This window comes from Elgaria multicarinata, chromosome 1 (genome assembly GCF_023053635.1).
Source record: "Elgaria multicarinata webbii isolate HBS135686 ecotype San Diego chromosome 1, rElgMul1.1.pri, whole genome shotgun sequence".
NCBI lineage: Eukaryota > Metazoa > Chordata > Lepidosauria > Squamata > Anguidae > Elgaria > Elgaria multicarinata.
In genome coordinates this window covers 123,567,331-123,579,054 of record NC_086171.1, presented here as the reverse complement: position 1 = coordinate 123,579,054, position 11,724 = coordinate 123,567,331, and the positions used below count along the sequence as shown (strand labels likewise).

The 11,724-nt window shown below is 50.0% G+C and overlaps 1 protein-coding gene across 1 annotated transcript; it reads left to right on the top strand.

Moving 5' to 3' along the window:
• The first annotated feature begins 4,266 nt into the window (after nucleotides 1–4,266).
• Nucleotides 4,267–10,070, top strand: LOC134392912 (uncharacterized). The gene is made up of 2 exons (XM_063117675.1): nucleotides 4,267–4,753; nucleotides 7,317–10,070. The coding sequence occupies exons 1-2, from the start codon at nucleotides 4,321–4,323 to the stop codon at nucleotides 8,291–8,293; spliced, it is 1,410 nt and encodes a 469-aa protein (XP_062973745.1). The 5' UTR covers nucleotides 4,267–4,320; the 3' UTR covers nucleotides 8,294–10,070.
• Nucleotides 10,071–11,724: the final 1,654 nt, after the last annotated feature.

Here is an 11,724-nt window from a genome sequence, read left to right as displayed (position 1 = left end):
TAGTGAGAAATACTGATTCAATCAAACGTTTGTGAAATTGACGCAATAATTTGAGGAGAAAGGGATTTGTGAAATGTTCCCACTCCCCACCCACCCTGCTGCAAGTTGCACTGAGTTCAATAAGGCTTACTCCCAAGTAAGTGGATATAGGATTGCAGCTTTTCATTCATGCTTACTTGGGAGTAGGTCCCATGGGAATGAATTGGACTGACTTCTGAGTAGACATCCATAGGATTGTGTTGTCAGTTACTAAACTTTATGCATGCTACTTTGCCCTAGCCCTTTTAAATCATAAAGTATTATTCTTCCTCATACACTGTATGTTAGGGTTAGGGGATAGGAAGACCACTGGGGGAAAGTGAGATCTAGGATTAAGAGGGATAGGGAAAGACTGGGGATTGGGATCAAGGTGGGGGGGAATGGGCTTTCGGGTCAGGATGAGAGAGGTAAAAAGTGTGGGGTCTGGCTTAGCACAGGCACATGATGCTTATCCCAAACGTCAAAGAGAATGGGCTGATTTAGAGCGTCATCACATGGGGGGGGGGAGAACCGTGTTTCCTTACTGTCGCTTCTCTACCTCTGTTTCTGTCCCTCATTACTTCCTCATTCTCCCCAGCCACGAAAGAAGAAGGAAACAAAGAGTATGTGGCCCATTCAGGGTCCTTTTTGATCGTGCCACTTTTCCTGAACACAGCAGGAGATCGCAGCACATTCCATTTTAGAAAAAAAGGTGGATTTGGGTGGGTCTATTTTGCGATGGAAAAATGAGCGAAAGGAGAGGGATGCATGTGGGAGGTGGACAACGTCGTATAAAGGATGTGCGCACATCCGTAAGTGGGCGATAAAACACTTGTCTGATGAATCTCTTGCAGACTCTTAAGAGTGATCTGTCCTTGCAGAACATGCAGCATAGGCTCAAGAATGGAAGCCCAGCTTCTTCTAACTCCAGCTAAACAATCTTACCAAAAACAAAAGCCAAGATTGCACGTTTAGAGAAGCTTTCCTGCAAAACTGATGCAGTGGCATGATCTTCCTTAGTATACCAAACAGGGGTGAAAGACATTAATTAGCACTATGTAATTCCCACACACACTGCACACTAGTTGAGGGCACGTTGTGCGGGGTTGTCTGTGTGAAATGAGGATCCGTAGTGGTGATTATATTCATATTGTATTCTGTTTGTACCATTAGAAACTGTTGGACCCCTAACTTTCCAGGACAGATTACCACCATAGGAAAAGCCAAGAGGGAGACACTGCTCAATTTATGGGTTAACTTCGCATAGCCAGGTGATGTTTTGCTGGGATCAAAGTGCAATGTGTATGTGGCTGCATGCAGGTCAAAAGAGCATAGAGCTTGTGCAGGCAGGCGAGTGCTGGATTTGGACTGGAGAGAATTGAAGGGGGCAATTGAATTTGACATACTTTTGCTGCTGTGACTCAAAGGCTGGGTTCATACAACTCACTAACCCACCCGGTTGGTGTTGAACTGTGGGTTATGGTGTTGTCTGAACGCAGTGCTTTTTTCCACAGAGTGAGTTATGGTGTTGTCTGAATGTAGTGCGTTTTCATAGGGTTGACCCTGAACAACCCAGCTACAAGCCATGGATTCTCAAGGTGGGTTGTTCAAGAAAAATAAACCACAGTGCATGGTTAACAAGCCAGCCTGCGGAAAACACATTGCGTTCAGACAACACACTAACCCATGGTGGATTAGTGTGTTGTGTGTTCCCATCCAAAGTGTGTTTTGTGGGGGATCTTTTTGGCTGGAATCCAAACCAAACTAGGCATTGTCTGAAGGTAACCAGAAAGGGTGGAGTTGTGGTGGTAAAAACATCCACTGAGACATCTGAAAGCACTGTTTAACAATCCCAAGGCTCAATCTACATATTAGCCTTGCCCTCCAGATGTTTTGGACTACAACACCAGCATCTCTGACCATTGACCATTCTGCTTCAGTCTGATGGGACATGAAGCCCAAACCAACTGGAAGGCATCAAGATGGGGAAGGTTTCTCCACATTATTGTTTTAGTGGTAGACGCATTACTCTCATTTCTCACACTTACTGGGGTAGACAACTTAGGCTTCCCATTTTTGACTCCTTCTACAGCTCCACGATATCAGCTTGTTTTCACTTGTTGCAAAGTCATTCTCATGTGCTAACTATATAGGCTGATTCTGCAATGTGTGAATGCCATTGCCTCTTAGTAATTATGAACGTGACTGTGTTGTCAGATGTGGACAACACAGCAGACTTTTTTTTCTGGTGTGGTTTCTCTTTCTTGTTCTTTCCTCCTGCAGCCCAAACACTCTCTTGTTTGTCCAACTAATGAGGGCAGAGCTGCCCTTAATGGGTGATCTCTGCATTCAGCACCATGAATCTGAAAGATGTTTGAACAATGAGCTCCCTCAAGCATGTAACACATTCATAGAGGATTACAGCTATTCACACTGTTTACAAGAACGTAACATGTTCTAGAAGATGCATGGAATCAAAGCCGAATCCACAATAATTGGCATTATTGAAAGGCACATTCTGCCATGCCCGGCCAAGCCTGGGCATGGGGAGGGTTTTGTGGGCGGGGCAAGACTGAGACGTGGCCACCCTGCATTGGCAGGGCCTCTGGGGACTGGGAGGGGTTGGGCACCTTTATCAAGGGACGCTTGACCCCTCCAAGCCCTCTTGCCCTCGTGCTCTGCGGCTGACCTGCTCATGACCTGCGCTGACCGGCTCATCTGCTCCAGGACATCCGCTTCTTCGCCTGCCTCGGCTTCAACTAACCTCACTCAGCGGGCCTCATCTGCTTGGGCTTAGGCCCTGAGGTTTGGAGAGGGGGAAGGTGGTGGTAGTCCACGCTGCGAGCTGCATATTCCCTTACGGAGCTGCAGCTATACGGGGGAGAGGGGGCCTCCAACTGCCTTCTGGGACCTTGGCCGCTGCTGCCCGTCGCCCGCCGCCGCTTCTCTCTCGTGGCGGCGCGAACGCGCATCCACACCTCGCCCTCCCCCGCTACTCACTGACCTCGCTCGCGCCTTCGCCCGCTCCCCGCGTTTTCGGCCGCCCCCACGCGCCTTCCGGAAGCCCAGCGCTGCCCCTCGCTCACCGTCGCATCCGCAACCACCTAAGGTTACTCAGAAGCCCCCGCGCCGCTTCCCGGGAGCCGGCGCGACCTGGGCTCTCAGTCCCGGCTTTTTTGTGCTGATCCTACACAAGCACAATCACTATCATTATTCTTGATCATCATTAAAGTGCAGAGTGAACAGGAAATACCTAGACCTGCATAGGCTTATATAATTATCATCTAATCATTATTATCATTAAAAGCAGAGGGATCAATAAATAGCTAAACTTGCATAGGCTTATAATAATTATCATTGATAATTATTATCATTAAACGCAGAGTGAACAATAAATAGCAAGACCTGCATAGGCTGATAATAATTATCATTATCATTATTATTATTAAAGGGCAGAGTGAACAGGAAATAGCTAGACCTGCATAGGCTTATATAATAATCATTAATCATTATTATCATTAAGGGGCAGATGGATCAATAAATAGCTAAACCTGCATAGGCTTATAATAATTATCATTAATAATTATTATCATTAAACGCAGAGTGAACAATAAATAGCAAGACCTGCATAGGCTTATAATAATTATCATTATCATTATTATCATTAAAGTGCAGAGTGAACAGTACATAGCAAGTCTTGCGAAAAGCCAGATTGCTTGCCTGCCTTTACAAGGGCTTAAGGGCTTGAGTTGGGGGCTTGGGGGTGGGCTCATTCGGCGGGACGCTGCATTCGCGTCTCGGAAGGACCCCCCCGCGATTTGGTGTAGTGGCGCCGCGGAGGCTGCGATAGGTCCGTGTGTCCGGCGGGGCGGCTAGTAGCTAGCCCCACGGACTGCGTTAGCTTGCAGGCCACTGGCCTCGCGCCTGTTCTGCCTCCTCCGCGTGGCCCGTATTGCCGCGAGGGATCACCTTGGTGCCTCCTCGTGGTGGACGTGGCCTGCCCTCGCTAAGGTCGTGGGGGGGGCGCTGGTGTAAGTGGAGGCGCACGCTGGTTACTAGCTGGCCGCGTGCTCTCCCTGCCAGGCCAACACATCCTATCCTGGGGCTGCGGTGTGTGTGCCTCGCCGTGTGGGTCCATATCCCCCAGTGTCCGCTCAAGGGGCCCCCTAGCCCAGTATTAGGCATAGATAACTTCAGCCATTTGTGGTATAGAATTTAAACTCAACCACGTGGGCCTGAGCCCTTGCTCCCGGTAGCACTCCCCTCGCTTCCCTTTTGTAGAATCAAGTTTATACTAGCACCATGCCTCCTAAAAAAGGCTTGGGTGGAGCCAAAGGGAAGGGAAAAGCCCCCCGTACACAGGCAAAACGGGTAAGGCACCGTGATGATTCCTCTGACGAGGAGTTAGATCCTCAAGTGGCGGCCTTAATTGCAAAAGTGCAAGCCCTAGAGAGAAGCAGGGGGGTGGCGGTCTCCGCACCAGCTGTTAACCCTCAAACAACGGGGGTTAGGCAGCACCATACTAGGCGTCAAACACAGGCTGATTTACTTCAATCACTCGCTGCTAGGATTGAAGCCATCGAGCCACAGCGGCCACAACTCACGGAGCAGTCGCCGCTCCCTGACCAGGCGGGCACATGCGACATCAACGAGGATGTGCCTTCAGGCCCGCAAACGCAAACGGCTTCGGACGGGATACAGCCTGCAGCTCCCATCCCAACTGCGCCAAACGCAGGTATGTTACCAGGAATGCCTATGAACCCGTGGGGCTGGTTTCCTTGGTTACAGGGCATGTCATGGCCACACATTCAAATGCCACCTGTACCAACGCCTACCATGTCACAGCCACATGCCCCAGCCGCTCATCTCCCCTCGGAATCCATGGCACCAGGGATGTGGGCCACCAGCTCCGCCGTGGCCAACATTGGGGGGGCGGGGCCCACGGCAGTACAACCTTCATCTGTGATTATAGGGGGGGGGGACCGTTCAGGCAACTAGCACCGATTCAGCGGCTACAAGCCCATCGGCTGTGGCCACCGCCTGCGCTACGGTCTGGCAGGGCCCAGCTGGCGGTGTTTCAACCATAGATAGCAATAATACATCAAATTCAGACCCATTCTCGGGGGCAGAGCACAACGTTCTTCCAAAGGGCTGTGCTTCTACCCCTTTGGGCTACCACTTACTGCCTGCAACACGTGAAAAATTTTTAAGAGGCGAATACATAGACATATTTTCTTTGCTGTATCGAGAATTAGAGAGCAGTGAAAGGGAGAAAATGTCGGAGAAAGAACTCGAGCAACTCAGGAGACGCAAAGCCGCTCGTACATGGGCCAATTGGCTGCCTGGCTTCCTTATTTATATGGGCGTGCTACAGCAGCGCTTTCCCACAAAAGCCTTCGTCCTGACGAAATACCTCGATATGATTTATCGATCGTATATGGAGTACGAAGGTGGCGCCTGGTTGGCTTATGATGAGGCATTTCGCAAAAAGGCGGCCTTCGATCATTCAGTACACTGGGACATCAGGGATCACGATCTATGGCTGCAATTTATGACCCCAGCCAGACCGGTTTCAGGTGATAGGGCCGACAGTGGACACGTACTAGTGAAACATCAACCCGCCACCACTAAAGGGAGCGCGGGGCGGGGGGTTCAATCACGCCCGCCTTGCTGGGAGTACAATTCTAAAGGAATGTGCTTTCGCTCCCCATGTAAGTACAAACATGACTGTCTTGCATGTGGTGGCGCACACCCCTCATCCAATTGCCCCAAGGCTAAGTCAAACAAAAATCACTTTAAGGACGGACAGGGGGAGAAGCGGCACGGCAGTCAGCAACAGCAGCCTCCTCCTAAAGGGCCCCAGCCCAGTTAGACTGGGCCCCCTCTCATACTTACTTTCCAGCTATCCCAACAAACAGGACGCTGAACTGCTGAGATCGGGCTTCACATACGGTTTCCGCATCCCCTTTACGGGGACCCGGACCCCCACATTTGCCAGTAATCATAATTCTGTGAACAGTATGGAAGCCCTGGTGAAAGTTAAAATACAGAAGGAATTGGCGGCTGGCAGGGTCTCGGGGCCCCACTTGGCCCCCCCGTTACCTAACTTAAGAGTGTCGCCTTTAGGAATAGTGCCTAAAAAGAACCCGGGCGACTACAGACTAATACATAATCTCTCATTTCCCAAAGGTGACTCGGTTAATGATTGTATCCCTGATCAGTTGTGTTCCGTGCGATACGCATCATTCGACTCAGCGATCAGGATGGTGTGCACGTATGGTCTTGGAGCACTAATAGGAAAATGCGATATTAAGTTGGCCTTCCGCATCCTGCCTATTCATCCCGATGACTTTAATCTGCTAGGTTGCGCGCTGTTCGAGAAATTCAGCATGTTTCTCGAATGGGCGCTACACACCAGAACAGGCGTCACGAACGCCATTCATTATTTAGATGATTTTTTGTTCGTCGGCCCATCCCATACGAACCTGTGTTCACATACTATGAAAGAGTTTGCTAGCCTTGCTGAATATTTGAGGGTTCCCTTAGCGTAGGAAAAAACAGAAGGGCCCACTACGGTCATAACATTCCTGGGAATCGAACTCGATTCCAACAGCCAATGTTGCAGATTGCCAGTCGACAAACTACACACCCTACGCCATTTGCTGCACCAAATTTCACAAGCAAACAAGGTTACACTAAGACAGTTGCAGGAGTTGGTCGGCCACCTTAACTTCGCATGCAGAGTTGTTGCACCTGGCAGAGCGTTCACCCGCCGATTGTGCGATGCCATGATGGGCCTTAAACGCCCCTCTCACAGGGTCTGAGTGACGGACGCCATGCGCGAGGATCTGCACATGGGGCTGGCATTTTTATCCAAATTCAATGGGGTCTCCTTTTGGAGACAAGACTTGCTGATAGAAGCAGAAATGCAGATTCATTCAGACGCATCCGGCTCCTTGGGCTTCGGTGTCATTTGAGGGGACAGATGGTGTGCGGAGAAATGGCCAACTGAATGGCAACAGGCAAACATTTCCACTGACTTGACATTTCTAGAATTTTTCCCAATCTACGTAGCAGCTCACATCTGGCAAAAGGAGTTGTCAAATTCAGTTGTCCATTTCTGGTGCGACAACCAAGCAACTGTGCATGTCATTAATACACTAACATCACGTAACCCCCGCGTCATGAACCTTGTTCGTGCTTTCACCCTCCATTGCCTGCTTCATAACATTTTATTCCGCGCCCGGCACATACCCGGCTTAGATAACTCTATAGCTGACGCTTTATCGCGTCAGCAGGTTCGGCGCTTCCGAGACCTGGCACCTTGGGCGCGTCAGCAGCCGGAACCCATGCCCCCATCCCTATGGGCCATTGGCAACTTGAAATTGAGCGCGCTGTATGGCAATCGATAGCACCAAGCACGAGAGCATCATACCAGCGCGCAGGTAAGGAATTTCATGCTTTCAGAGCAGCTAAGCGCCTGGCTATAGTATGGCCCATTCCTGTCGATCACATCCTGCAGTTCTGTGTCTTTTCTTACGCGAAGGGCCTTTCTGCACGAACCATCGCAGGTAAGTTAGCTGCCCTGGCATTCTTGGCCAAGATGCAGGGTGTGCCTGACAGCACCAGTGACTTTCGAGTACGACAGGCATTGAAAGGGTGGTCCAAGGCCTCGCCTCAGCCGCAGGATAATCGCCTTCCAATCACCCCGGACATATTAGCCAGGTTTAAAAGCCAATGGCTCTTTTTATGTCATTCGCCTTATGAGGCAGCATTATTTCACGCAGTAGCAGTAACAGCGTTCTTCGGGGCCTTCCGTATATCGGAGTTACTTGCGTGTTCTAAGAATGACCGGTCATGTACGGCCTTGCAGTATCATGACCTAGCTCTATTCGACCATGGCGTCACTTTGCGGCTGAGGAGGTCTAAGACTGACCAGGAGGGAAGAGGTGCCTGTATTTCTCTTAATCGCGCTCAAATTACTGACATCTGCCCGGTAAGCGCATTGCATACTTTCGCTAACTTGCGGGGTGATCGAGAGGGCTACCTCTTCTGCCACAGTGATTCAGCACCATTAACCAAATATCAATTTTGGTCCATAACCAAGACAGCATTGCAAACGTTGGGACTACAAGCTACATCATATGGCACACACTCCTTCCGGATTGGGGCAGCATCCACGGCGGCCAGCCTACAGCTCCCCCAGCAAACCATTCAAAGCATAGGTCGATGGAAATCTGCAGCCTTCCAGTCCTATGTCAGGAAAATGTCATAAGATGGTCATATCATTAACTGACTACCATGTCTATTTTAGATCACAGGAGGAGGTGTGCGCCTGTTCGCATTGTCATATGCGGGCACAGCATGGTCTTTTGGGCCGGCAGAAGGGCTGCGAACTCTTCTTTTGGAACCCAGCTGGGCTTCAGCCAATTGGCCAACATCCAATGGCTTGGAAGACGCGGGATGCGGTGGGAACGGCTCCTTCCCACGTTATTTCAAGCTGCGGCCTCGCCACCACAGGTCCTCATCATTCATCTTGGAGGAAACGACCTGGGGTTACTTAAGGGCAAGGCTTTAATACTGCAAGCAATTGCCGACTTCAAGGTTATTCGGCAGCGTTGGCCTGGCATAGTAATTATCTGGTCCTGCATCCTGCCCAGGTTTGCGTGGCGATCCGGCGAGATCAAGCCAATGGAGAGGGCGCGTCGCCGTGTCAATGGCGAAATCTTCCGCGATCTGATTAAACATGGGGATGTCAGCATCAGGCACCCGTTGATTACACTGGCCCGGAGGGAGCTATATCGACAGGACGGCGTACACCTGTCTGACATTGGTAACGACTTATTTCTGCATGATCTGCAAAGGGGACTTAAGGGCGTCCTAGGGCAATGGGGGGGGAGCGACTAAGCAAGTGGCTTGCCGCCCCCTGTGGCAGGTAGAGAAGGCATCCAGAGGGAATATAATGGCGAGATTCCAAGGCACTGTTTCAGTGATTGGTGACTCCCGAGGGCTCCCGGTGTTGAGCCCTGTGGCCAGGCCGGGGGATAAGGACCACCTTTGAGGCCGACCTCGCTCACCCACCTTGAGCCCGTGGGGGCAGGGGTTGGGGGTGACAAGGGAAGGTCTCCCTACCCCTGGTTGGGGATGGACAGCGGGGTGGCGAAACCGAGCGCCACCTGCTGGACCAGGAAAGCTCGCCCGTTCACTTAGGAAGGCCTGCACGCAGGCCTGGCTGGATGCCTGAGGAGAACCCCCTTTGCAGATCTTGAATAAATGTGGCCCAGTTTAACTCCATCACTTGTGTCGTCTCTTATTTCTTGCGTCCGTCCCACAAGGCACATTCTGCCATGCCCGGCCAAGCCTGGGCATGGGGAGGGTTTTGTGGGCGGGGCAAGACTGAGACGTGGCCACCCTGCATTGGCAGGGCCTCTGGGGACTGGGAGGGGTTGGGCACCTTTATCAAGGGACGCTTGACCCCTCCAAGCCCTCTTGCCCTCGTGCTCCGCGGCTCCCTCCCTCCCTCCCTGTAGACAGTGTGTTCCTTGGGTCGCCTTTATGGGGCCGAGTAGGAATTTTTTGCTCCCGCCCTGAATTGGACGTGAGTTGTTTCGCCTACTCCACACTGTAAGACATCGGGGGAGTTTAACTAGGTCAATTTGGCTGCTAGCGATTTGGTCACCTAGTTCAAGGCAGGTAGAGAAGGCATCCAGAGGGAATATAATGGCGAGATTCCAAGGCACTGTTTCAGTGATTGGTGACTCCCGAGGGCTCCCGGTGTTGAGCCCTGTGGCCAGGCCGGGGGATAAGGACCACCTTTGAGGCCGACCTCGCTCACCCACCTTGAGCCCGTGGGGGCAGGGGTTGGGGGTGACAAGGGAAGGTCTCCCTACCCCTGGTTGGGGATGGACAGCGGGGTGGCGAAACCGAGCGCCACCTGCTGGACCAGGAAAGCTCGCCCGTTCACTTAGGAAGGCCTGCACGCAGGCCTGGCTGGATGCCTGAGGAGAACCCCCTTTGCAGATCTTGAATAAATGTGGCCCAGTTTAACTCCATCACTTGTGTCGTCTCTTATTTCTTGCGTCCGTCCCACAAATTAACTAGGCTTGCTCATTCCAGTGCTAAACAGGTTCACAAGAATTAAATAAATAGTAATAAGCACACCTCTCCATTTCAGCATCTGCCTTGGAATTTAAGAAAATAGGCAAATAACTGTCAAAATGTGCTGCTTCATTTTTAAATTAGTATCAGGACTTGAAAAAGTTTTCATATTTCATAGTGAATGTCACATAATGCTTTGGAAATATGATTTCTTTTTCGTTGGTTAAGCATCGTTTATTTCACTGTAGCTACAGCTAATTAAGCCACAATAAAGTTCATGTCACTAATGACCCTTTTAATAGAAGACTTACACCCCAACTCAAAATACATTATTTGGACATAGTATAAGTCATACTAATTTCAGGATTTATGTTCGAGTGACATGTTCCAAAGCAAAGCATTAAACTCAGCTTGATTTGCAGTCTGAAACGAATGAACAACAGTATTAAAATCCATACATTCTGTTTGAAGATCAAGTGAAAAGCAGAATCATTCTAGGAATACAACTAAGTCCTTTTCTACATTCCATCAGGATGAGGACATATAGGGTAATATGCTATTCAACACTACTATTAGTGTAAATTATATTGCATGGGCATAAGAGGCCTCTAGCACAATGCCGATGCCATTTGCCAGTGCAATGGATTTTCATGGGAACCCTGTCGCACCATTACATGCAATTGGCATTGTGCTAGAGGTCATTTATGTTAGCAGTAGTGTCCAATAGGATATTTCCCATAGAGAGTATTGATGCATGAGCCCCTTCTTGCTCACCTCCCTGTTCACCCAAAACCCTACTTTGGGCTTTTTAAGAATTCCTGTTGAATGTCCTCACCACCCCAATTGAGGATCTGATAGGAATGCTTTAAAAGCCCAATTAAAGATCCAGAGATTGGGGAGCTGGCTGGGCACATCTGGAATTCCGAGAAAGTGTTGTGGACACAAAAACGGTTGTCTTGAGGACCTGCCTATTCACAAAATGGCTGCTCTGGTGGGCAGGGCCAGTCACACAACACCTGTTTCATAAAAGGCAAACTGGTGAGGCTGAAAGACAAGTAACTTGCAGATGAGAGAGGTGGGCTTTGAGCCCCAAGGCACAAAACATTGAACCCACATTTTCTGCTCTGACAGAACACTGATTTAACACAAAGCAACCCAACCGATTTCCCCAAATCACCTCAAAATAAATTCTTACAAAATTAATTTATTCCAGGTGGGCATTATGCAGAACATATTTCCCTACCACTTTCTGGGGCTTGTGGTTTTCAAGAAGCTTCTCTTGCTTGGGCGGGGAGTGAGGGGACCGGCAGGGAGGAAAGGCAGGATTGTGCTAGAGACTGGGTGCTGTTTCGAGTTGGACCCAGCCCCAATTCAAAGATGGAGGGAGTTTGCATTTCAAGCATGTCCCTTAACACAGAGCCATCTTTTGTAGTTCCCCTTAGTAATGGTACCGATAGGATCTGAAGAGGCTCCAGATTCCCAGTGAGTACAGTAAGGAGGGCCTGGAAGGACTGTCAACCATTGTGTACTATTGTTAACATTACCAGGAATATGATGGTGCTTAAAGGCCTCACTAGACCCTAAATTGTGAAGAAAAATCCAAATACC

Coding starts and splice junctions, on each gene's coding strand:
- LOC134392912 (XM_063117675.1), top strand. CDS start 4,321: ATGCCTCCTAAAAAAGGCTTGGGTGGAGCCAAAGGGAAGGGAAAAGCC. Junction 4,754..7,316: donor CCCAACTGCGCCAAACGCAG/GTATGTTACCAG, acceptor TCGCGTCAGCAG/GTTCGGCGCTTCCGAGACCT.